The 24,280-nt window shown below is 41.9% G+C and overlaps 1 protein-coding gene across 1 annotated transcript; it reads right to left on the minus strand.

The window, feature by feature from the left end:
* Window positions 1-912: 912 nt before the first annotated feature.
* Window positions 913-23,591, minus strand: IP6K2 (inositol hexakisphosphate kinase 2). Its single transcript, XM_086619024.1, has 6 exons — window positions 23,518-23,591; window positions 8,184-8,482; window positions 5,835-6,057; window positions 4,931-5,106; window positions 3,496-3,671; window positions 913-1,680 (listed from the first exon to the last, which is right to left on the minus strand). Exons 2-6 carry the CDS (start codon window positions 8,383-8,385, stop codon window positions 1,183-1,185), a joined length of 1,275 nt encoding a protein of 424 aa, XP_086475150.1. The 5' UTR covers window positions 8,386-8,482; window positions 23,518-23,591; the 3' UTR covers window positions 913-1,182.
* Between the last annotated feature and the right edge of the window lie 689 nt (window positions 23,592-24,280).

The following is a 24,280-nucleotide window of genomic DNA, read 5'->3' on the forward strand; positions in this document are numbered from 1 at the left end:
TCCTCTCCTAGGCACACCTGCAGGAAACTGAAGGATGGGCTGGGAAGATGATCTCAGCATCACTCACCTCCCCGAACTCTTAATTTCTACAAAATTTCTACTTGCTGCTTTATCCTGGGCAACTGCAACAAGCAACAACATCCCCACACTTACCTCAGCACTTCCACACCCAGTTTTCCTTCACACCATCACGATGACTTACAGCCTTGGGGAGGGAGAAGTCATGTATTTAAAAATGGTTCGATAAATAAAGTTCCTCCCTTAAAAGAGGAAGCAGTGGTTTAGAGTTACTCTGTTACCTTTATTTCCGTTACTGTCATCTCACTTTCGACACTTCCTTCCCCTCTATTTGTCCCAAGATTTTACACTGCTTAGGATACCTTTCAGGCCCTGCAGTTCTTCCTTTAGTTGCTGCATTGTAGGAATTTCTTACGTGTTTTGGCTCCACTTAGATTAAAAAAACATCACTAGCTCTCTAGAAATGGGTTACACAGCACCAGATCTAGTTTACGAGATCCTGAAACAGGAAAAAGGTTGTTGGAGATTTTACGAGCCAAGTTATCACTTACCAAAGTCACATCATTCTGGCTGGAAGGGACCTCCGGAGGTCTCTCATCCAGCCTTCTGCTGTTTGGTCCCTCTGAGCCCTCTTTTCCCCTGCACGCCCTGTTGCCTCAGCCTCTCCTCAAAGGGCAGGTGGCCCTTGGCCAGCTTGGTGGCTCTGTTGGACTCGCTCATTGATTCTGATGGGAGGCCCAGGGCAGACGTGCTATTCCACAGGCGGTCTCACAAGGCAGCTGAGCCTTCTGCTCCTGTGCTGCTTCTGCATTACACCACCAGCAAGATCTTGGAGCTCCATCTCTTCCTCAGTCATCAGTAACAACAGAAGCATGACTTACAATGAACAAAAAGAATTTTATTGGAACGTATACACACAGGGATAACAGAGGTATCTGAGTAATCAAATATGGAATGTTTAAGAAAGTTAAAATAAATAAGGATACCAAGTTTTGCCAGTGCTAGGTCCAGCACCAATGTAAGTAAATGCCCTCTGAACAAGTCTGACTCTGACAGGACCATCCCTGCAGAGCCTGTGAAGATTCCTACCACCAGAAAGTGGCCAATAAATTTGGAATACAAAGAGTCACAATAGTGCTTTCCACTGATGTGCATTCACTCTGTTTATTCACTACTTTCGTCTCTGATTTCTTTAATAATATCGATTAAATTCTGAAGTCCAAAAACATAACCCGTGTCTTGGCCCTCATGCACCACGCTATCTTCTCCATAGTACTTGCAGGTTGTGTGGGCAAAGTCTATCATACGAACATCAACAGTACTAGCAGTTGGTTTGTAGGCATATGCTCCTGCCGACTCATCTGAAGATTCCTCTGAAAGGTCCTCTAAGTCCTCCGGGTCTGAGTCAACAGCAACTTCCTGCCTTTCCTTTCCATCATAAATGATCAGCAAGGAGCTTGAATAGAAGCGGTAAGACTCCTGTTTTTCTAGGACAGACTTGAGTTCAGTCAGTTTTTTAATAACAGATTCAAAGAGTTCCCTGCGCAGGTATTTGCCGTTATGAAAGAACTGGTAAAGTGCTTCTTTAAACCCTTGGACTGAGAGTTTTCTTCCGTGGTATTTATTCATGAACATTAGCTGGCCAGTGCCTGCCTGGTAGACCTGCATATACAAACACACATGAAAAAAGGAATAGTTAAAATTGCTGGTAATACTGACTCAAAGCCTTGAAGAAAATAAAAAGACATGCCACAGAAGGCTTTTACAGGATGACATACTACTCTTACAATTGCTCTTGCACAGTTACAGAAACTAACAACAACAGATCCAGCAGTGTCTATGGAACTCAGAGGCATGGAGGAAATAGAAAATTTTTTCAGTTTAGATGTGAGCTTTTCCACTGGGAATGTAAGAATGAGGAGTTTAAATAAGATTGGAGATCTTGGCTGCAGCTTTCCTAAAGTCAAGCTACAACTTGTACCACAGCCACTCATTCAGCTCACTATCTGCCTCTGCTCACAGGCATACCAGTTGATTCCCAGAATGCTCAGCTCTAAGTGACAGCAAACACTCCTGTATAAACTAAGGTGTGCCCCATAATCCTCTGTATTTAAAGAAGTCAGAGGTGCTCCTGCAGGAAGATACCTTCCTATAGGAGAGTAGTCTATACACCACACAGCTCGGTAATGCCTAAACATCTGGGTCAAGTAAGGATTGCAGGTGCCTCCAACGTTCCTCCTTGTTTTCCAGCACAGGTCTATACTGGAAGGTGAACAATGAACAGACCGCGCTCAAATCCTGGCACACTGCAGTTAGAAATGTAGCTCCCACACTCCCATTTCTACCTTGTGCTTTTCCCCAAAGTTAAACAGTGAGCTGAATAACGTGCCAACAGTCATGCTGTGGAACAAGTCCTAGCAAACACTGCTGGCATTCCTGGAATCTGCCGGATGGGAAGAGAGAGGCTCCAGAAAAGCCTCAAATACAAACAAGTTGTTTCCCATTTGTCACTCCAGGAATATAGAAACAAGTAAATAAAAAAACCTCAGGTGAAAGTCCCCACAACTCTATCTCCTTATTTGACCACAAGTCTTAACCACATTTACCAGGCCACTTCTTGTCTGCACTTTAACAATTCTACTTTGAGCAGTGAATGATCTGTGGCTTTTCAAAGTCTACGAGACAGAACTTCTTAATATTCTGGCCAATTTCCACATGCTTTATTCAAAACACATGTACTGGCAGATCCTCCCTTCAACTGTTTCCTATGCTATCCTGAAACGTTAATCAAATCAGTAATTTTATTGCCGAGTTCTGAATTGCTGCTATGGTGCAGGAGACTGCTTTTGTGCTCAGAGAACAGGCTCACTGACGCAGAGCGCATGTTGCAGGCTGCTCCTGCAGATGCTGCCACCTTCAACTGATAAGTAATACTCAAAAGCCTCTTTCCTCTCATTGGAGGAAGTGAAGCTGGTGAAGGGTCTGGAGCACAAGTCCTGTGAGAAGCAGCTGAGGGAACTGGGGTTGTTCAGTCTGGAGAAAAGGAGGCTCAGGAGAGACCTTATCACTCTCTACAACGACCTGAAAGCAGGTGGTAGCAAGGTGGGTGTCAGTCTCTTCTCCCAAGACAGGCATGATACAACAAGAGGAAATGTCCTCAAGCTGCGCCAGGGGAGGTTTAGATTAGGATATTAGGAAAAATTTCTTCACCAAAAGGGTTGTCAAGCATTGGAACAGGCTGCCCAGGGAAGTGGCTGAGTCACCATCCCTGGAGGTATTTAGAAGATATGTAGATTTGGCACTTGGCAGAGTTACATTAATGGCTGGACTCAATCGTAAAGTCTTTTCCAACCTAAGTGATTCTATGATTGTATGACCTCAAGGATAGCAACACACGGGATGACTACATAAGAAAACCCCCTCTAACAGAAACGGGTGCACGTCTGTTGCCCTACGCATCATTAGTTTTGCTCTCACCTGCATGCCGCAGACTCGGACTCCAATAACAGCTGATGTGCTCTGCTGACACTTGCGAATTTGATTAGCCTTCTTCTCTTCTGACGCGTCATCTCCATGCTGTCGGGTTCCCATCTTCAGGTCCAACACACATGGTACCTCATATCGAGATGTTAGGTTTTCCAGCAAAATGAATTCTGATTAGTTAAGGAACAATCATCACAACGGGGAATACAGGTTTTAAAACCATTGTCATGGATTTTATAGCCACAGTCTTAACTTTAAGCATACCCAAAACGTACACACTATATAGTAGCCTATCAAAAAGTACAGTTGCATAAACTTGGCATGAAGCAGAGTGGGTATCTAATTCAAGTTTCGAGAATCTTCTCTAGAGAAGACAGGTGAATTTCCACATAAAGTGGAGGAAAAAAAGTAACCAGGGTCATACAAAAATATACTGTGGCACCTGAGGGAATTATAAGGCCTTTCCTGCCTAGCAAGAGAAATTTTCTTGTGGGAAATCAAAATTTCATGTGCTTCAGTTACCATTCAAAAATAGTGAAGTATTTTCACACCACCTCTGAAACAGAGAACTTAAGGCATTTCACAACATCTGTAGTAATAATGTTGCAGAGAAGTCACACACTTTTACTTAGATAATCTAATAATAATCTACCTGCCATTAAATGCTTTTTATAATTTTGAACAGTTTATTACAGAGAGATGTTCACATGAGGAATTTGCTTACCTAAGTATATAGATATTAATATTTTTTGGCAGGATGTATCAGTCACATCCAAGCCTGCATACAGCAAGATTGTTTTCCCACAGAATGCACAGGGTGGAGACGCTTGCCTATGGTTCCAGAGCACAAAAATAGCATGCTTCAACTTTCATGGATTCAGTCAGTTTTTGCATTTCTTATGCTCCAATCCTACATGATAGTTTATATTCAGCTTTTCCTTATCAAAAAGGCTCACTAAAAAGAGACTACTAGAAGGAGACAAATCCAGGTACTGGAATACCCTCTATATTAATGGCAACATTAAGAAGTTGCTGAAAAGGGAAGGATGATACTAGCTTTTAGGATCACCGATAGCAAAACAGAAACAAAGAGAGACAGAATTCATCTCCTGTGAAAGTCTACATTAGTAGACCAGTTCTGTGGAAGATTCCAAACACAACATGCTGTAAAGTCTTTCCACCAACTAATCCACAACTTGTAGATTTGAACTATGTGAATTTCCTAGCTTAGCTACTTAGCTACATGCTGGAAAAGTCCGTGTTCTGGAAATTGCTGGCAATCCCTTCCAAGTCACCAAGTAAATCATGGATTCAGAGAGACTCTGGATTGCAGTTAAGCCTGCACTGTACTTTTATCCGGCACATTTAAGAAATAAAAAGCAGAGCCCTACTCATTCCGCTGTTATGAGGTACTTCCAGGAAAGGATACTATATTGATTTCGGTGTTTTGCATTTTCCTTCATCCGCTGTAACTGCTGCTGGTGACATTTCATGCTCCAAGGATTATGGTGTTTAAACTGTGAACTGACATTTCCTTTTTTCTCTACAGTATAATATAAGACTTCAGATTTCTTCAGCCACTCAAATTCTTCCTCCAGTTTGTGACTAGAAAACAGAACAAAGCACCAAGCAAGTTAGAGGTCAAGAAGAAAAACAAGCACTTTAAAAAGAGGTTGTCATCATATTGAACTTTACAAACTGTTTTGCTTACTTTCACTAACAGCTAGCAAAAGCTTGATTTTGCTTTCTGTACAAGTTGATAGCATATAGCCAAATATGTTACAAAACATGCAGTGATTCTATTTATATGTTCATCTGTGTGAATTACTTCCATAGAAGTAATTTAAGAAGTTAGAAATACACTTAAAGATATAGTCTTTGCTAAGGCCACTGTTTTTAGCACAATACATCACAGTCTACAGCGGGCACAATTAATATACCTGAACAAGGGGGAAAACGTGACTAACAGGGATAAAGCAGGATTCCTACAAAACTGAAATATTGATTTGGTTTTATACAACTATTGTGCTTTTGCAGGTGGCTGGAGTTTTTTTCTTTTTTTGTGGAAGCTTCAAAAATAACATTGGGAAACCTCTTCCAATTGACCACAGCAAAAAAAAATAATGAAAAGACTTAACACGCTATTGGGCTAAGGACATACTAGTTTCACTACTGAACCTGTCTGCACTGAAGAGGTCAGGAAAAACAAAAGAAACAAGAGAAGAAAATGAAAGTTAAGAGTCCTGGAGAATTCTGGAGACCAGATCCTAATCTGACAGCAAAAAACATTATGCTTCAACACTCTGCATTCCAGTTCCCTCTATCAAACTTACCTTTTCATTTTTTCCTCTTTCCTGTGCTGTCGGACCCATTCCTTAGATATCTTCTCATTTTCTAACAACATTGTCTTTTTGTTAGTCCATCGCAACAGCTTACTTTTGGGTTCACAGTCAGAATTATCTAAGTTTTCTAAGTTATCATGGTCCCCATTTAATGGATATGCTATTAGACATAAGTTTCCATCTTCATCCTCTTCAAAGCTCACTGATACCACACCTGAAGAGAGAAACGACATCAACAGTTATGAATTGCTGAAGTGACAAATAAACCTTTTAGAATACATGATTTTACACTAAGAATATAGCAACTTTTGTTTTTTTCTCTTACCCTGGTCCTTAGTTTCTATCTTGCCACAGGCCAAACCTCATCTGCCAACCTAACAAATATCAAAAGACCTAGACAAAAATAACACCTCACAAAAGACAATTTATCATATTGACAAAACAATGATACAATAGGTTCTTTTCTCTCTGATGCAGTTAAGTAAGAATCAAATAATAACAGGAGACAATTTCAATTAATAAAAGTTTTTATTAAATTAAAAAGCTGACTGGTCTGACTCTAAGTGAGATGTAACACATTTGTTAACATCTTGTAGTGAAAAGTGACCTGCACAAAAAAAACACCTCACACCAAAAGCTTTCAGTTTTGCATGACAGCAAAACAAAAAGCACTTATCCAAACAAGATTTGGTTAATAGATCCCCAGGGGAAAGGAAAGATTTGCAAGTAGAGCAAAACAAGAAAAACGGCACATTACAATCGAAACTAGTCCAAAAGCTTCCAATTAATCACCACGTTTAATTATACATTTTCTTATGTTTTTTGGAATATATTTTATTGATACTGGTTATGCAGCAATCTTGTCAAATAAGTAACAAAAACGCAATACAAAGCAAATCTGTGGTACAGAAACATGGTGAACCTTGAAAGCATATTTTTTTTTCCTCCCCTCAAGAGTCTCAAGAGCACTACATTGCATTTTAAGAGTCTTAGTGGAGCGCTCTGACGGAGATGCACTCAAATGCCACATTAGCAAGTTTCAGTGTTTACTGCAGAAGCTGTACCAATTGTCTGAACTGCTTTTTAATTTTATTTTTCAGTCCTCTCTCTTTATTCTCATATCAATCAGTCTGCACAGTTCTTGCACTCATCACTAGGCCAGAGGAGAGAGGTCTCGGCGAGAGATTGGCACTTCTGAGCTGGGCAGGCGGCTCTGAGACCTACAGTAGCTGGGGCAAGGAGCACAGAAGTTCTGACTGACAGTCCTGCTGCCACAAAGGAAAGGACAACAGGAAAAAAGGGGGGAGCCAGCTAGCAAGTGGCCCTTGACTTTATCCTGGAAAAAATAACAGACGGACCAAGTGAGGCCCCTTACCCCTAAATCCCTCCCCACACTCCCCAAAAAGCCATATGCACTGGTACAATTGTTCTATTACATTTTGAGAATTATCATTCAAAGATCACATTTTCTTCCAGTCCAACAGAACTTGTAGTCAGATGTGCCAAAAAGTCTCTTAAGCGTGCAGGGAGTATAACTTTGAAACATCTCCTCTGAAGTCTTCCACCAGTTTCACAAACAGTATGCAAAACATCACCCTTATAGCTGTTAAAATCAATGTGCTTTAAAAAGCAACTCTATTTCAAAACGTACTTCAGACATATTATTCATTAGTCACCAGGCAGCAGTAGATAGAATAGCGAAGAGAAAGAAAAGTGTTTCTGTTAACTAGTGCAATGCTTACGAGAACTGGAATTTCCACTCCTACATAACATCTGACTCAGCCTCATCATGGCTACTTGATCCTTGCCTACCCAAGTGCCATGAATTTTCATTTCCTTAATGGCAGAAACAACACTGCAAATACGAGACACCTTACTGACATATATTTACCGTGATCAAAATGAGAGTGACAGGAGAAACCCAAAATCAAAAGAGACCACAACTAAGCTTACACAGAACACTGTCAACCAATCTTACCAAATCCCTGTAAACAAACATTAAACAAATGACAAAAAAAAAAGAGAAATCCACAAAAGAGCAGTAGAGAATTACTGAAAACATTCACAAGCTGTTAGCTACTTACCTGTGCCTAAGGGAGACATATGGGCTATCACCAGCAGAGCTGCTCTACTCTAATGCTGTTAGTCAGCCCAAACACCAACTTGGCAAGCATTTCCACCCTGCATCTCCACAGCCTGCCTCAGACAACATCAAAATACATGAAAAGAAAACACTAAAATCTCTTCCACACAGAAGAGATTTCAGAGATAACAGAGCACAGCACGCTTGTATTTACAGAAAGAAAAAGCCCAACACCATTCTAAGGTTTGGTAACTTACCCTCATATTGTGGAGTGAATTTACGCATTTCTGTTGGGAGAGTCTCATAGAACTGGTGTTCTCTCTGAATAAGAGGTTTACAGATTGTCTTGTCATTAAACCGGAGGACACAGGAGTGTCCTCCAACCTGGTGGACAAAAGGCTCGAGCAGGACTCCCTTGGAATAGTGCTCCACTTCCATAGCTCCAAATGCTGGGCTCATCCTTGTAGCACATTAGACGGAAGGCGGCGACAGTAGTGAAGGCAGTTCAGAGCCAGAAGCCTCCGAGACCTGAAGGTGTTTATTCCGATTGAAAAGTCTGTTAAAACAAACACAAGAGAGCGCCGGGCCGTCAGTCTCCCCGCACGCTGAGGCCTGGGTTAGCAAGGCTGAGCGGCAGTGCCGCTCACAAAGGCGGCCGCGAAGGCTCCGCCGAGCCGAGCCGAGCCGATCCGAGCCGAGGGGAGCGGGCGCCGCTCGCTTTAAGGAGGCGGCCGACTGCGGGCCGGCTCGGGGCGCAGCCAGACGGGCACGTCGCAGCCCCGCCCCTCAGCGCGCCGCAGCCAATGGGAAACGCCGGGGGGCGGGGCGCTCGCCCCGCCCGCGCATCAGGGGCGCTGGTCGGGGGGAGAGCCGCGGGTAAAACTCCTGGCTTTCCCCCCCCCACCCCCCCCCCTCCTTTAAATAAAAAAAACATTAACCGTAAGTCCTGGCAGAGCCCTACTTCAAGATACGCCTAATGCCCTCCAGCGTCCGTTCACCAAGCCAGACGCCTCAGCGTTCCCAACGATCCTCTCTCCCCGTGCTGAAGGTGACGCACCCCAGGCCAGGCCGGCCAGGGAAATCCGTAACTGAAACCAAGTCCGCAATTCCGCCCTTCCAAACAAGGGCAGCAGCCACAGGCACCGGCCGAGGTCCAGGCTGGACACTTATTTCACTGGTTTATTCACAACACGTCAGATATTTAAAACATTTTACAGACGCTAACTTTTCAGATGAAACCAACGCTGATAAGCCATTTTCCAAGAGCGTGTTTTTGCATAAACACAGCAGAAGGCAGAGTGTTTTGTGCCGTCTGCATTCAGAGGGTCTGCTACGGTACCCCCGTGGCCACACACTGCTCAGCTCTGGCCGGCCTCCAGTTTCATGCAACTTGCACTTCAATCTGCAATTAAAGGAGCAAAGCTAAAAAAACCCAAAACCAGGACTGTCTTGGTTTGTACCTTCCAGTAAATTTTTAAGTTGAGTTGCTCTAATTTTAGGCCCAAGCTGTAATGATTAACATTTTGCAGCTAAAAACAACCTCATACTTGTTTTGTCTGAAGATCAGAACACGAACAATAATGCACTCAATCCAAAGAGACCACAAAGTGTTCTAGGTCACAGGTCTATTTTTATTTGTCCTCCTTAGATATTTAAAAGCTTTACATTAACTGGAAAAGCAGAGACCAGCCGGCTCTTACAGCACTACAGACACCTACGGCATGCCCTCCACCTAAGGGCATTAATTGAATTAAACAACTAAACTGCTTAGAGAAACAACAGATCGATAAATTGAACTCCGGCTCCTGGAATGTTTACCTGCACCTAAGGATAACCGATCAATAGACTTTTACTCACTACGCATCAGTTAGCTTCCCTCCTCCTTTCTTTCAAGGGCCTTATTTGATAAAAAGTTATCAGCTTTTAGATTTTTTTTTTTAATGAAATATTTAATACAGAAAACAAAACTCGGGGCGTCTCTGCAAGAGTACGTAAAATTTAATCTGCAACAGTATTTCCCAGGAAAAATACTCTCTTTTGATACTCTAGTTATATTTTAAGATTAGAACAAAATCAGTAAATGTTCCATCTCTATTCTTACGACCTTTCTAATAATTTTTATAATGCAGCTACTATATCCCCAGATAAGTTTCTCATCTACCTCAACATCAACAACTTGACAACTTTCAAGATACACAGGTAAAAACCCCTCAGTTCCACCCAGGACACAAGCCATTTCCAAAAACCTATTTAACGACAACCAAGGTGAGCAACAGTGCCCAGACAGCATGGAAAGCCATGTACCCCGGCCTGACCAACCTCAAACACCAGGCAACCCAAATCCATCTCCACAGCTGCCGCCACCACCAGAAGGTGGCACAGTCAGCACTTTGGAGTCACGAGTCGCTCCATGGTTCCCTACAGTACCCCACCTGCTCCACACAGGACCATACTCCTCACGTAAGACTCAGCTGCAAGTTGGCTCACCAGCAGATACGTAACATTCTTCAACCTTTCACCAAACACACACTTAACAAGCCACATCAGCTCCTGAGTAAGCTCAGTCTGAGAGTTGCTTCCATTTTCTATCAGAGAAATAAATTTTAAGCATCAGTTTGTGTTTGTATAGTGCACCAGTAATTTTACCAGTCTCAAGAGTTTTCATCAGGACTTCCTAGAGCCAACAATGCCTCCAGTCTTCTGGAATTTCCCAGGGAAAGCCAGAAGAGTGCTGGCTTTCACTGGGAGGTAGTTACACACATACAAGACCTTGTGGTGACAGGAGCTTTACACTGGCACAGCCACTTTTAACAGCACCACAGAACATGACCATTACAAGAACTACTCTTTCCAAGACAGCATTACCTTTCTGTGGCTGCCTTGCTAATTACTCTTGATGCAGAGAGACCGACTGGCAGCTGCAGCAATTCAAACTTAGAAAGTAGCTTGCAACATCCCTTAACCTCAAACACCTAGTTAGCCCTAGTCCTACTACATCAGAGTTGCATCAGAAGTTAAGCTTTGTAGATGTTTACATTATAAAAATGACTCTAGCAAAAAGCACGTCCAACACAGACCATAACTATACACAACACCTTGTTAATCCGACACATCTTCAGGGAACTCATTAGTAGCAGCTCAACTTGTTTGTTTTCACATATACCCAAGTGGTCTGGACAATACTTGCACATGGTGCACCACATTCACTCAGCACTGGAACTGCCAAGCACAGAATCGGACAGGACTACTCACGCTGCTTTACCATTTCCTGAAAAAGTAAGATCTGGCAGCACATCACACAGCGTAACTTCCCATTTGAGGGATAACAAAGCAAGCTTTTTATAGCTCTGATATTATAAAAGTATCAGTTACGCAATATTTACACAGGACCTGGAGCACAGTTGTACTGCCCATCAGAACTGCAGAGTCTCATTTAGAAATACCTTACTTACATAAACAATCTCACAAGTATGTCAAATTGGTTCCACTTCCTTAGAAATAAAACTTTAATCTAAGACCAACAGCTTCAAGTGGCATTGATGTCGACCAGCGTAAGCACAATAGTTCTTCACTGCTTTTCCTCTGATCCTACACTCAGTTTGTTTTCAATGCTCTTTGAGCAAGAAAGAGCACAGAACAGCTGTTTTTAGGCAATTTTTCCAGGTATCAAACACAGGCTCAGTTTACCCTGTCCTCTTCCTCCTACGTGCTTTTAAGAGCCTTTGGTTAAGATATTTTGTTCAAAGGACACATCAGCAAAAAAAAGCAGATGTACTATTCCTTCATGTGTCAAGCATTTTAAAAGGAATATCTGACGTAACTTGAAGGGAGCAAATAAATACTCATCTAGACATAATAGCAACAGCTTAAGCAATGCCATTCTTACAGTAAGGAGCAAAAGATGTCTGAAATCCAAATCAGTAAAACAGAAACGACACATACAGACATTTTATTCTCATTCACGTGACAATGACCATCGAAAGAATACCACAAGGAACTCTTGCTTTCAGACTTTTAACATTAATCTCAGGTAAAGGCATTCTTTGGAAGGCATTTCATGTCATTATAGATTCTTGACTTAGTCCCGTACATAACTGCATTAATGAACACATCCTCTGGAGAGCACTGCTCTCAATTAAGCAGCAGCTCCTTCCTTCATAACAATCTCAAAAATAACTGTTCTTCCTGAAACTTTGTGATAGTGGAATTACTGATGCAGAGCTTCTGTCCTAACCGATCTGTTAAAACTCGGTTTTCTCAAGTGTAGACTTTTACTTTGGGTGCTCGATACCTGCAGCTCCAAATAGCCATAAATCAGCTTTACAGTGACAGAAATAGCAAGGCAGCAAAGCTCTGTCTGTCCTTTTCTCAGCTCACTGAGTAGTGCAAAGAGGAAGCTGACTGGGTAGATATCTGCAGAGCAGAGCTGCTGTAGGACGCTATAACCCCACTGAACCAGAGCTAAGCCCCTTCCTGAGGTTCCAAGGAAACAGAGGAATGGCAGAGTCAGCCAACAGAAGAAAAGAGCATCAGTGACCCATTACAGAAGCCAAAGAGAAAGCTGCTTCAGCCAGAAGAATATTCAGGCAGAAATAAATACCAGCTGAGAAAGGACATCGAAGACGCAAAATCAATGTGGAAAGTGTATGGTATGTTTGTGAAAGCCTATCACCTGTTTCGTGCAGAAAGTTGAAAAGGTACCTCAGGTCTGAGCTAATAAGTCATTACAAAGATCAAAGAGAATGACCTTTCATGACTGAAACAGAATAAACACACTATAAGAACATACAACACACCTATCAAGTGGAATAGTTACAGGAATTTTACAAGTCTTTATGTGACCAAACTGCATGTTCTGTCACAAGTATTCTGTTACTTTATAAATAGCGAGGTACATTCCTTAAATCAAAGAACACAAAATACGAAGCAGAGGATGCAATATCAGAATATTAAAATCATTAGATACAATAAACATGCTCAGGCCCAAAGTTCTTCCACAACTTGTGATTCATTTTGATGAAAACCTCTGCCATTCCTCTACACATAACACTTCTACTAGCAAGTCTACCCAGTCTAACTTTGGTACGAAATTGCTGCTAACATTGACTTCAGCTGCATCTTGGCTCATGAACTGAAGTTACTCTGGTGTGTTCAGCTCCAGAAGTTCTTAAGACTGGAATGGAATACTCAATTCCTCCAGTGTCAGTCAGCTGCCTCCATTCAATTACTACAACTGTTTTAATAGTTTCCTAACTTTGAGGATACCTTACACCTCTAAACATAATGTCATGTCCCATACTAGGATGCTTTTGAAGCCTTTTGTATCTTTAATACTAACAATGTAACCAAATTTAAGTAATAAAAGCTATAGTTTCTAACCTTTTATCTCATTAAGGTAGAAATGTAGAGCCCACAAAATCATGAGCTCATGTGAATCCCACAATTTTTGAAAAAGCCTTAAGAACAGTCTTAAATACTTCATGATTACAGGAAGCAAACACTTTCTCCCGTAACTGATTTTCAGGAAGAAGTTTATCTTCAGTACAAAAGTGCATTGACATTGTCAACTCTCAGATTTTTTTTTTTTTGTAAACAAAACATTTGTCTGCTAACAGCAAGTAACATAAATTTAATACAGTAGACTTAATAGCCTTCAACATCGTGAGGGGAAGAGAGGCAGTACCAGAGCATCGAGTCAGGAGGGGACATCACAGGTGAGCATATTGCTTTTTAGTTGTTTCACTTTGTTTTCCCTAACTGCAAGAACAAAATATGACACAAGGCAGTAGCGGGCTGTAGGTCTTTGCAATATTTGCTAACAAATTTGGCTAGTGTCTAGAAATACCCAGATCCATAAGATATTTCAGAAAACTACTCCATTAACCTTACTTTTAAAGAGAGACTAGAATGAAAAAAGTTTTTTTCCACTAAGTACAACTTTAAACCAAGAAGATGTGATGGCACACACTATTTCATTACTTACAGAGATCAGCAAGGAAAAAAAAAAAGATGCTGAGCTACATGTTTCTATGCAAGTCAAGGTTATTTAAACTCTTCTGCAGCGAATCAATCAATGTAACAATCATTAAGTTATCTCCACATGACTTGTACTCAGAGATGAGGAAGCATGAGGTTTTATAAAAAATACTCAGCAGGAACACTTACAAATCCAAGAGTAAAATACCAACTCCTCCACACCTTTATATTGAGACTACATGTGCAATTCACTTTCCACGCAGAAATACTTTTGCTAAAGCTTTCACACATAAATCACGAGGGTGATCAGAGTCAGGCAATATAGTTAGGAGTCTATCATAACCACCTACAGATACAAAAAGCTAAAAAAGAGCAAATTCTTTCTGTTGAATGTAGGGTGCTTGGGCTTAACCAATAAAAGAAACCACTTGCTTGTTAAAAGTGCTGACATATGGTGTTTTTTCAAACAAATCTATCTTCATTAAATAGCTGGTAACTGCAGCAAATCATTGCTGTAGTTTGAAAAAACGAAAGAACTTCTCCAGATAAAAAGGGAAAAAAAACAACCTTGAACTAATTTACTTAATCACACCAAACAGACTGAATCTAGGAACTCAGAATTATACATGAGCTCATGCACAAAGTTTCTACAAAATGTGTTTGCAAAACCCTTTGGGAATGCAACAGAGCTAACTGGATTGCAGTCTTGGCTCATCAAGGTAGAAATCTAATCCTATTTTTAACATTAGACTGCGAACAAAAGACTCCCACCAAGAAAGAACACTTGCTTATAATATGGTGGAAAGTATCTGTTCATCAATTCCATAAAATAAAGCAGCAGCCCTTGCCTTTCTCCATACCAATTACAGGAACTCCCTGTATACATTCTTCCTGCTATATTATTGGAGGAATTTAACAGTAAAATTGAGTAACATCCACTGGCATTAGATTTTAAGAAAATTCTACGCTCTGTGCCAGAGCTCATTTATCACTGACATGTGACAAGCCAAACACAGCTGAAAAACTATTTTGCTTTAAAAAAAAAAGTTCCAACATTTTTTCAAACATTTAGCAGTTTAACGTATCTTCAAAACCACTAAATAATTCATAAAACCTCTGGGTGGTTTAAAAGTTCAGTGCAGAAAAACATCCTGAAATGCCCTAGGTTCTTCTGAGTACCTCAGGCCAGGTATGTCACAGCTGGACGTAGTATTCTTCTAGATCCTTTTTCCCCTCCACTGAGAGGAGAGGGGGGACAGTCCAACAGTGGCTAGGACAGCAAAGGACTTCCAAGTGCTACATTCAAGACCTTATCTGCTATGAACATCTCAAGAGCTGAGCCAACAGCCTTTGAAGATATCACTTTTTGTAAAGAGGAATCAGGCCTCTTCTATTTAGTAAGAATTCTGTCTATAATACAGAAAGATCATGCACTCAGATGCTGATCAACATATAGAAAGATGTATTCCTTCAGCACAAAACTTTTTTTTTAAAAAAACTAACATTTTTATGCTATCTCCTTTTACTCTCTGAACATGGAGTTGTAATTTTGTCTTCTTTTAAACATAATCCAAACACAGCAGTAGTTACTGTATGAGAAAAACACTGTCAGACAGGTTAAGACATGCATTTACACCTGAAAATTTAACACCACAGCTTCAAAGCCACCTTTTGTAGCAAACAAAGATTTTTAAATGGAACTTTAACAGATGAAACTAAGAATTACAGTACATCAATATATCTAAGCATAACATACTAAGAGAGCAAACTATAAATAAAAAAAACTAAAGTTGCATAATGTTCTACTATTGTTCTTCATGCACAATTATTATCCCTATCTTCTTCCTTAAGCCAGATCTACATTACTAGGAGAAACCCAGTTCCCCAACGCTTTTGTCTTGGAAAGCAAGGCAGTAACCAAGGCGGTCTCCAAGAGCTTCTAGGTTTTTCTTAACAGAAGCATGCACAACAACTCCTCAGCTGCAATTTCTTAAACCTCTGTGACAAGGTTATGTGCTTGATCTTTGTATAGTATATAGTAGATTTAATATTTCAAGAAATATAGTAGAACTAATATTTCAAGATCCCCAAAAGCAACAGCTTTCAGCTTTCCCTATACCATTTGTACTGTGTAAGTTTAACAACTACATACCCATACTCTGGAGAAATGCCAGAGTTTTACCTCTCAAGTACAGCTGTTTTATCTCCCTAGAACTAAAATAAAGCCAAGTTACAGGTTACTAGGCATATTGAGCCAGAAAAGAGCAAGCAATTCTGACCCATGCAGTTTTTCCAAGGATTGTGTAATTTAAGAACTAGCTTCTTTTCTAAGTAAAAATGCCATGGAAACTAAGAAACCTGAACCACCAAAACTAAGCTACTTAAACATCCTATTTAGAAACTGATCCATCTTAAAACAGTATTCTGGCACCAGTGGCTAAAACCACCAGTTGCTATAAAAAGACAATACAGCCCTTTGTCATGGAGAAACCAAAATAACATTCAGCCTTTCATCTTCTGAAAATATTACAGCAAGAGCCAAATTGTGCAGATTACACACTTGAAAGTGTTATTTAAGATACAAAAAACTTCAGAAACTCCATCATTGAGATTAAAATAAATCCAAGGCTATGCCTTTCTCTTTACCATGAATTTGGCAGTCTGTGAACTGTATTTCTAGCCACTCAATGAAAGAACATGGTATCTTTGTCACTGGCCCATGAAGTTGTGACCAATTTGCCATACATGAGAAGTTGCTCAAGAGGACGACTGTCAAGTCCCCTTCAAAGCTCACATTCACTCAACAACAAAGATTTTTCTCTGCTTGTATTCCCTTCAGAAATCCCAATCCCTAATACTTTTCAAACCATAAGCACTAGTGGCCCACAGGACAAGACTGCTAAATTTAAGCTTAGATGCCCAAATCCTACAATCCAGTCTAACTCCTTGTGCAAAAATGTCCAGAGGAGCACAAAGCAATCATCTGTAACTAAACTATCACAGGAAGAATGGTGCCCAAAACACATATTTCATGCATCTCCTTTATGTGCATATTCATCTATACCATCCGCATACTTTCAATAAAGGTTAGTCCATTTTTGTCGTAAACGGTCAAGAAGTAGGCCAGAAGGAGATAGTAATCAGACTTGAAACGCCCATCCACATTTTAAACCATAATTTTTCAAGTACAGGTTCTGAGACTTCACTTCTGATGATCATGATAGATGGGAGTTTTTTCTCCAAAACAGCTAAGGTTCATGAGATAAATACAGTTTAAAAGATATATTAAATGCATCTATGTTTCAAAACATTTCAAACTACTAAAACCACATTTCAAATCAGGTAACAACTCAGACTTGCATTCTAAAGGGAACAGTTTATATGAATCAGTGACCTCTACATGCTCTCTCCCTGAAAAGCTATGAAAATAACTGGGTCCTAAGACCTTTCACATATAGCTCCTTCCAGGATGACTGAGCAATTACAGAAGCTCAAATCCCCAAATACAAGAGAATAATTTCATTGTGCTTCTTGCCAAACTGCAGCAGATTGGACGTCAGCAAGTAAGAGCAAGAGAGGAGTCTTACAAGACTCTGATGTGGCATAATAAAACCAAGGGGAAAGTTCATGAATGCTTCCCCTGGTAAATGCAACTCATTGCAAGCAGTTTCTCACTAGTAAAAGGGATAAGAACCTTTTGTACAAGCACACCCGCAGAGTACTTCAAAAATGCCTTTTCTTAAAAATATATATATATTTACGTATTTCATGTTTCAGCTTTCAGTGATCTCATAGTACACCATCTGGGGCCAATTACAGGCTCACCATAATAATCACTGTCAAAGAATTAATCCTTTTTAATCTCATACAGCTTACATATTCAAATAGCAGTATGGAAACACTTGGAAAAAAATCTTACCATTTCAGTAACCTATAAAAGGAAGCTTTTGCAGGAGCTTGGCTGTTTTGCTCTCATCCCTCTGCAGACTGAAATACATTTAATGATGCAAAAGAGCCAGTTTTATTACTCCAGGTAACAGGACACAACTATAGTAAGTCTTACTCCCTTAAACACATCTGTTGCTTTACAGGCAATTTTTACTGCACCCAGTGACTCTACAGCACAAGCAAGTGTGGTTTGCTCAACTGTCTTCAAAGAGAAGCCATCACTAACCAAAAAGGGAAGTCTCAGACAGGACGATTGTCAAAAAACTATTTTCTCTTCAAAAACCTGCAATATAGCACTGCCATCCACACTGTGCTCATGTTCCAATTCTGTATTTCTAGAACAGCCGCAGACTAAGCAAAAAAAGTCAAGAAATCAAGCTTATGAAAGACCATTTTATTTTTTAGAAGCAAACTGTGCATAGTGATGTTAAATCATTACTTGCCCTTTAAAACAGATCACCATTCAGCATTTATGTTTAAATACATGAAAGGTTTTGTTTCAATAGAACTGGAAGACAGTCTTCCTCTCACCTTGCAACTCACTGCAGCTCCATCAAAATTTATTTCATTTACCACTCATCCTTGAGCGACACCTTATTTCCACGAATTCTGAAATGATTCTCCAAACCATTTTGTTTCCTCCCCATCTAGAACTATACCCTCAACTTCAATATTCATAGATCTCTTCAGAAAACTGACTGGTTCTATTAAGCCTGAGCCAAATTTTTTTCCTAAGTTAGCTTGAACAGATTTCCAGTTACAACACCAGTTACTTCAGTATGAGCAACATCCACCCATCAATTTAACCTCCTATCTCCAGATAAATTGAATCAACCTTGTCAAAGAGCTAACACCTCAGAGACAAGATGATGATGCCTATCACGTCAGCAGTTTCACTTCTCATTTTTTTAACAAGGAACATTAATCTAATTGATGTCACCATTAAAAAAAAAATTATCATCACATTCTCCCCATATATCCAAAACGCAAGGCAGATAAATTACTGTTCTTCTGGAAAAAGATATGAAAAAGGAAAAGAGCAAACGTTGAAAGAAATAAGTCATCTTCAATAAGCATGAAATTAGGCAGCATCCACACTTCCCGAAAAGGTTTCAGGCACTGTAGAAAATTTCTGCATCACAGCGCTGCACAGCTATTTGGGTATGCTCAAAGCCCTCGGTGCTTCAAGAAAATAAGCATTTTTGCTGTGTTCATTCTAACACAGATTCTGGCACAAATTCCCCCAAACCTTTGCTGCTTCCAAGTGTGATTTTCTGAGGAAAAATAGACTAAATAATTGTATCTTCTGTCCTTGTGCTTGTTCACTATAAATCTCAACAACCTGGGGCATCATTAACCAGTTTCAGCAAGTCACCCTTTTTTTTTTTTCCCCCCAGTTTCTTCCAAATTCTTGGATGTCAATGCAGCAGGAGAGAAGACAGGAACACAAGGCAGGCCGTACAGCAGAAAGGCTTCTGTATGAATTCAGTACTTATCAGCATGTACACAGCTCCAAACCAGACACACTTGTGCTGCTTCTTGCCCAACCATTCATCATGGCATATGTAGAGTTTGCCTTCGCAAATTACTTTCAGTGGCCAAAACCATTTTATGAGCAAGCCTCTCTTTTTCCAGTAAAACAACACAAAACTAGGCACTAACTGGTGCCAACTATCTCCAACAGACAATCCTCCATAAGCATCAGCAATCCAGACACGGTATCATCAAAGACTGCAGGTTAATATCTGATAACCAGTAGAGTGAAAGAGTAATTTCTGTACCTGTTATGAAGATTATCATTACCTTATCCTAATAGAGCCCATCTTTCTGAGATACAGTCAAGACTTCAAAGACTTATTGCTACACACGTCAAAGTCCCAAAAGATTTCAGTGATGATTTCAAGCTTCTGAACACCCGATTAGACACAATCAATGTCAGACCTTCATTTGAACAATTTTGCTTCCATTATGTCTTCCAGTATTCCAGACTTTGCAGGAGGAGAAATTTGTAGCTATTTACAGTACATAACATTGTGTCATACAGCTTTTTGCAAAAGGTAGGGAGAAGTATTTTGAAACAAAATAGTTATTACAAAAGACCCAAAAATAACATTCTAATGAGATATTTCTAACAAAAGCTACAGAAATGCACATCTGCAGTTATACCTTAAAACACTAAAATGTAACCTCTTAATAATTGAAAACTACCCCTATATTGTTTCAAAGATAGGATAACCTTGGGCAAGACACAAAGCCAGATAAAAGAATTAGCGAGAGGAAAAATCCTCTCCCCGCAATGGAAAATTTTCATCCCTTCAAGCAAGGCACAGAGATGCTCAGTCGGACCTGCGTTGCCTGGAGACCAACCGCAGCTTCTTGCCAACAGGGACGAGCTAAGCATCAGCAAATTCAACAACTGGTAAGTGGATGAACTCAATGAGAGGCAGCAAGTTTTTTCCACACACCAGTGTAAAAACCTGATAGCTTTCAGATAATGGTTGTAGCCCACGCTCACTAAACACACAAGAATTATTATGACTATAAAATATCAGCCTAATAAAGCTTTAAAATCCACAGCTTAACTATTATCCCCACAACTTCTGGGTACAGCTAGCACAGCAGAATGCATTCGAGTCAAAATTTTTAGTCTCATCTCAAATTCTGACCTTTCCATCTTTTCCTGCAGTATCTGAACTTGTGGAATATGTTCCTACCCATTAAACGAGTTTTGTGTTTAAGCATTGGTGAAGAAATATTAAGGAAACCAACGAACTACATCAAAAGGAAGACACTATACCTCAGCTTAGCATTAAAAACCACATCAAATCATGTTACACTTCAAAACCCTGCCTTTGCCCCCAGCCTTTCCCACCTGAAGCACAGCTCCCTGGGCAGGACTGCATCAGAAGCGTTACCAAGACAACACTTGTTTTGCCTATTCTCAATATGGAACTGCTCCTGAGCTTGGAGCACCAACTCGGCTGCAGAAGCAGTGCTCCTGACCTCCCAGAGAAACATCTCAGCTGTCTCCCAATTTCCAAACACCACCAGATGAGAATCATCTAAAGCAACTGACATTTAATATCAGTTACTCCAGAATTCCCCCAGACCTCATCTAACTCAATTCACTAAAAGTATTCAGATAGTCAATAATTAAAGATTTTTAAGAACGACTATCTAATTTATCCGTTTAGATGCAATATCCTTGTGGAATTTCTGTTGCTAGTGAAGTAGGTTTTTCACCATCAACCTGACAGCATACACTTCCCTGCCCCCACCTATTCCTAAACCAAAAAGGCAGGTATGTGTCCCTACCACCAGAGCTGACAGACTTAGGGCCCCGCAGTTATGACATGGTTTACACTCTTCCCCTACCCTTTAGAAGAAGGGCACACCCCCAAGATATCCTCTCACACTCCCCAGCTGATCAGACAACAATTAAAAGTATCACCATACCAGCAACCTGGCTGGAAGCCCATCCACTGACAAGCAGCTAAGGGTTTCTTTCTATAACATCTTTTCCTCAGCCTATTTTTTTCAAAACTGCATGCCTGACAAATCTGAAGTCTTCCTTGCAAGCAGCTGGTAGGGAAAGAATTTTTCAGAGCACAAAGCCCAGCATTCATATGCCTGACCACTACCCAGTTTTCTAGTTCCTTCGCAAGTTACCATAACACATGGTTACGATGGCTCTGATCTACCTTCCTTCAAGAAGGCACAACAACATAAAGCTGACATTACTTGCATGACCAAAGTACCACAGACAAAATAACAGATTGTTACTTCAGAAATATATAAGCAGTAAAGACAGAAAAGGAAGGAAAATAGCTTTTCAATTAAATGAATTAATGTAAATTTATTAAAAGCTACCTGGCCAAGTTTAAGGTCTGAAATTTTTACAAACAATTACATATGAATGGCTGTAATTCTTCCCTGAAATCCTTCCTGCAATCCTTAACCAGAAGACACTTCTGAGCACTTCAGATTATTCTTTTCTGAAGAAACATTCCTGAATTCTGGCAGTTAAATCATTGAGTTCTTCCTCATTTAGTAATATAATCAAGAAAAAACTGTAACAAGCTGAAAGATGCTACACAGGCCAAATGTAAACAAATTAATCAGTCATTTTAAAAACACACATACTTGTGTGTGGATGCACGGGTACATAAACCCAGTTTCCAGTCATTAATGTTATCCTAAGTCGTGAAAATATTCAAATTAATTTCAATTTAAAGACAATTTGAAATTTTACAAATAGCTTTTATCTTACATAAGCAAAGTTACGAGCAAAGATGCCAACTCTTAGATGTTTAAAAGCCAAAAGAATGCTGACCTTGTTATTCTCGAGTGTCAAATTTGAACTGCTTTACTCACTTCACAGTGACATGTTAATGATCAATAACACACCATATGACTGAAAAGTTAAAACAAAGTCACACTAGCTTTAATGTTCCAGAACTAAATATTGAATCAAAACTATAATTGCAAACACAGAACTGTCCCATAGATGTTCCTCAGTCTAAAAAACATATGGGCACTGGATGCATTTCTAAAGCACCTGAGTATATGGGACACATAAGGCACTGTGTCAAAAAAATAAAGACAGGCAGGAAGCAGATGGCAATTAAATTCCAGCATACATCGAGAAAGATATCAGTGTTAAACATGCATACTTTTCACAGTGGAATTAAGGCCAAGGATATGGCAGGGTGTAACTACCAACAGACTGTTATTCTATCAACAACAATAACATTTATTTTCATAAGCAGTATGCCGATTTCTGAAGTCTCAACCGTGTTTTTATTTAAGAGCCTGATGGCCCCAAGCCGCGTTAACAAGGTATTATAAATCTATGATGCTCAAAACAGCTCGTAAAAAGACATCGCCCAGTACTTCCGTTTTACACACGCACAAAAAAAAAAGAGTATTCGTGAGCAGCACGTCCAATTATGCAACACCTCCCGAAGCACTCTTTTTTCATGTTGTAGTATTACCGACCGTATGAAACGGCCGTCAAACCTGCAGCACACCCATCACCAGGGCAAAACGGAAAACCAGCGTCTTATGATTCAGACAGAGAACTGCTGAGTAACAACACAGGGCGACAACCAGCTCCGGGGCCACCCAGCCACGTAAGGCCGCGCAGCGGCGGCCGCCCCGCGCTGAGCCGGTGCTGCCGAACGCCTCCCGCCCCGGTAACCCCCATCGCCGCCCCGCACAGGGAGGGCGAGGCTCGGCAGCAAGCGCGATGCGGTGTGCGAGTAGGGACGCTCCGTGAACGCCGCCTCCCTCCCCCGCAACCCGGACCAAACCTGCACCTCCCGGAGGCACTGCCAGGCCAGGCCAGAGCCCTGCTCCCGCTCCCCCGGGGGGAAACCAGGGCAGCGCTCCCCCTCCCTTCCCGCAGAGCCCGGGCAATGCCCCTCCCCCTGCTGCGGCCACACGCCCCAGGCTGCCGCCGAGCATCCCCAGCGGGAAGCCGGGCAGCCGCCTACACCCGCCTCCGCCGCTCCGGGCACCGGCCTCCCGCAGCGGGCGGGGCGGGGGCCTGCAGAGGCAGGAGCAGCCCCCGGCCACCCCCTCAGAGCCGACCGCACTAGGGAAGGGTGGGCTCGCGGCACTGAGCCGGCCGGCACGCCCGGGGAAACAGCGAGACGAGCCCGTTACCTGATGTCAGCCCAGCGCCCGCGGCGGCTTCGCCTCTTTTGTTTCTCAGACGTCAAAATGGCGGCGCAGCGCGGGGCCGGCCCTCCCCCACCCCAGCACGCCCCGCCCTCCCGCCTGCCTTCCTATTGGCTCGGCCCGCATCGCCGCTCGCTGATTGGGCGGCCGCCAGCGCCGCTGTTGCTAGGGTAGCCGCGGCGGGCGGCCCGTGCGGGGTAGGGGCGCTCCGGCGGCTCCGGGGGTGCTGCGGGCCCGGGCGGCGCTCGGCCCCTCGGGGCTCCGCCGTGCTCGCCCTGCAGCCGGCCTGGCTGCGCACTCCATCCGCTGGAGCCACGGGGAAGTGGGGGTGGCTGGCTTGCACCACAGAGCCCGGGCCTGGGAAGCAGGACCAGGGGCAGCAGCAGCCTCTCCGCGGCTCCTGCCCTCCAGCTATGCGAGGGGAACACGGGACATGGCCTCCACCCTCGTGAGACGAACGCCTCCGCCCGCGCTGCCCCCGCCGTGTGCCCTGCCTTGTCCCCAGCCCTCAGGCCCCCACCCGGGCGCCCTTAGCCTGCTGCCAGACCTGCGTGGGATGGGTGGGGTTTCCTCTTCCTGTGCCCTTAATTTTTGGAGTGACACTTCCTTGACTTGCAGGCCCCAGCAGCTGTGGACAGGTCTTTCATTAACTTTGCTTCTGTGCTTGCTTGAAAACAGTTTATGTCTGTTTGCGTGCAACGTGTGCCGTGAGTTTGGACGTGACGGGCCTGGCTGCAAGGGCACTTTC

Source organism: Tauraco erythrolophus, chromosome 12, assembly GCF_009769465.1.
Source record: "Tauraco erythrolophus isolate bTauEry1 chromosome 12, bTauEry1.pri, whole genome shotgun sequence".
Classification (NCBI taxonomy): domain Eukaryota; kingdom Metazoa; phylum Chordata; class Aves; order Musophagiformes; family Musophagidae; genus Tauraco; species Tauraco erythrolophus.

Coding starts and splice junctions, on each gene's coding strand:
- IP6K2 (XM_086619024.1), bottom strand. CDS start 8,385: ATGAGCCCAGCATTTGGAGCTATGGAAGTGGAGCACTATTCCAAGGGA. Junction 6,058..8,183: donor ATTCACTCCACAATATGAGG/GTAAGTTACCAA, acceptor TTCTCTCTTCAG/GTGTGGTATCAGTGAGCTTT. Junction 3,672..4,930: donor AAAACACCGAAATCAATATA/GTATCCTTTCCT, acceptor TTAACTAATCAG/AATTCATTTTGCTGGAAAAC.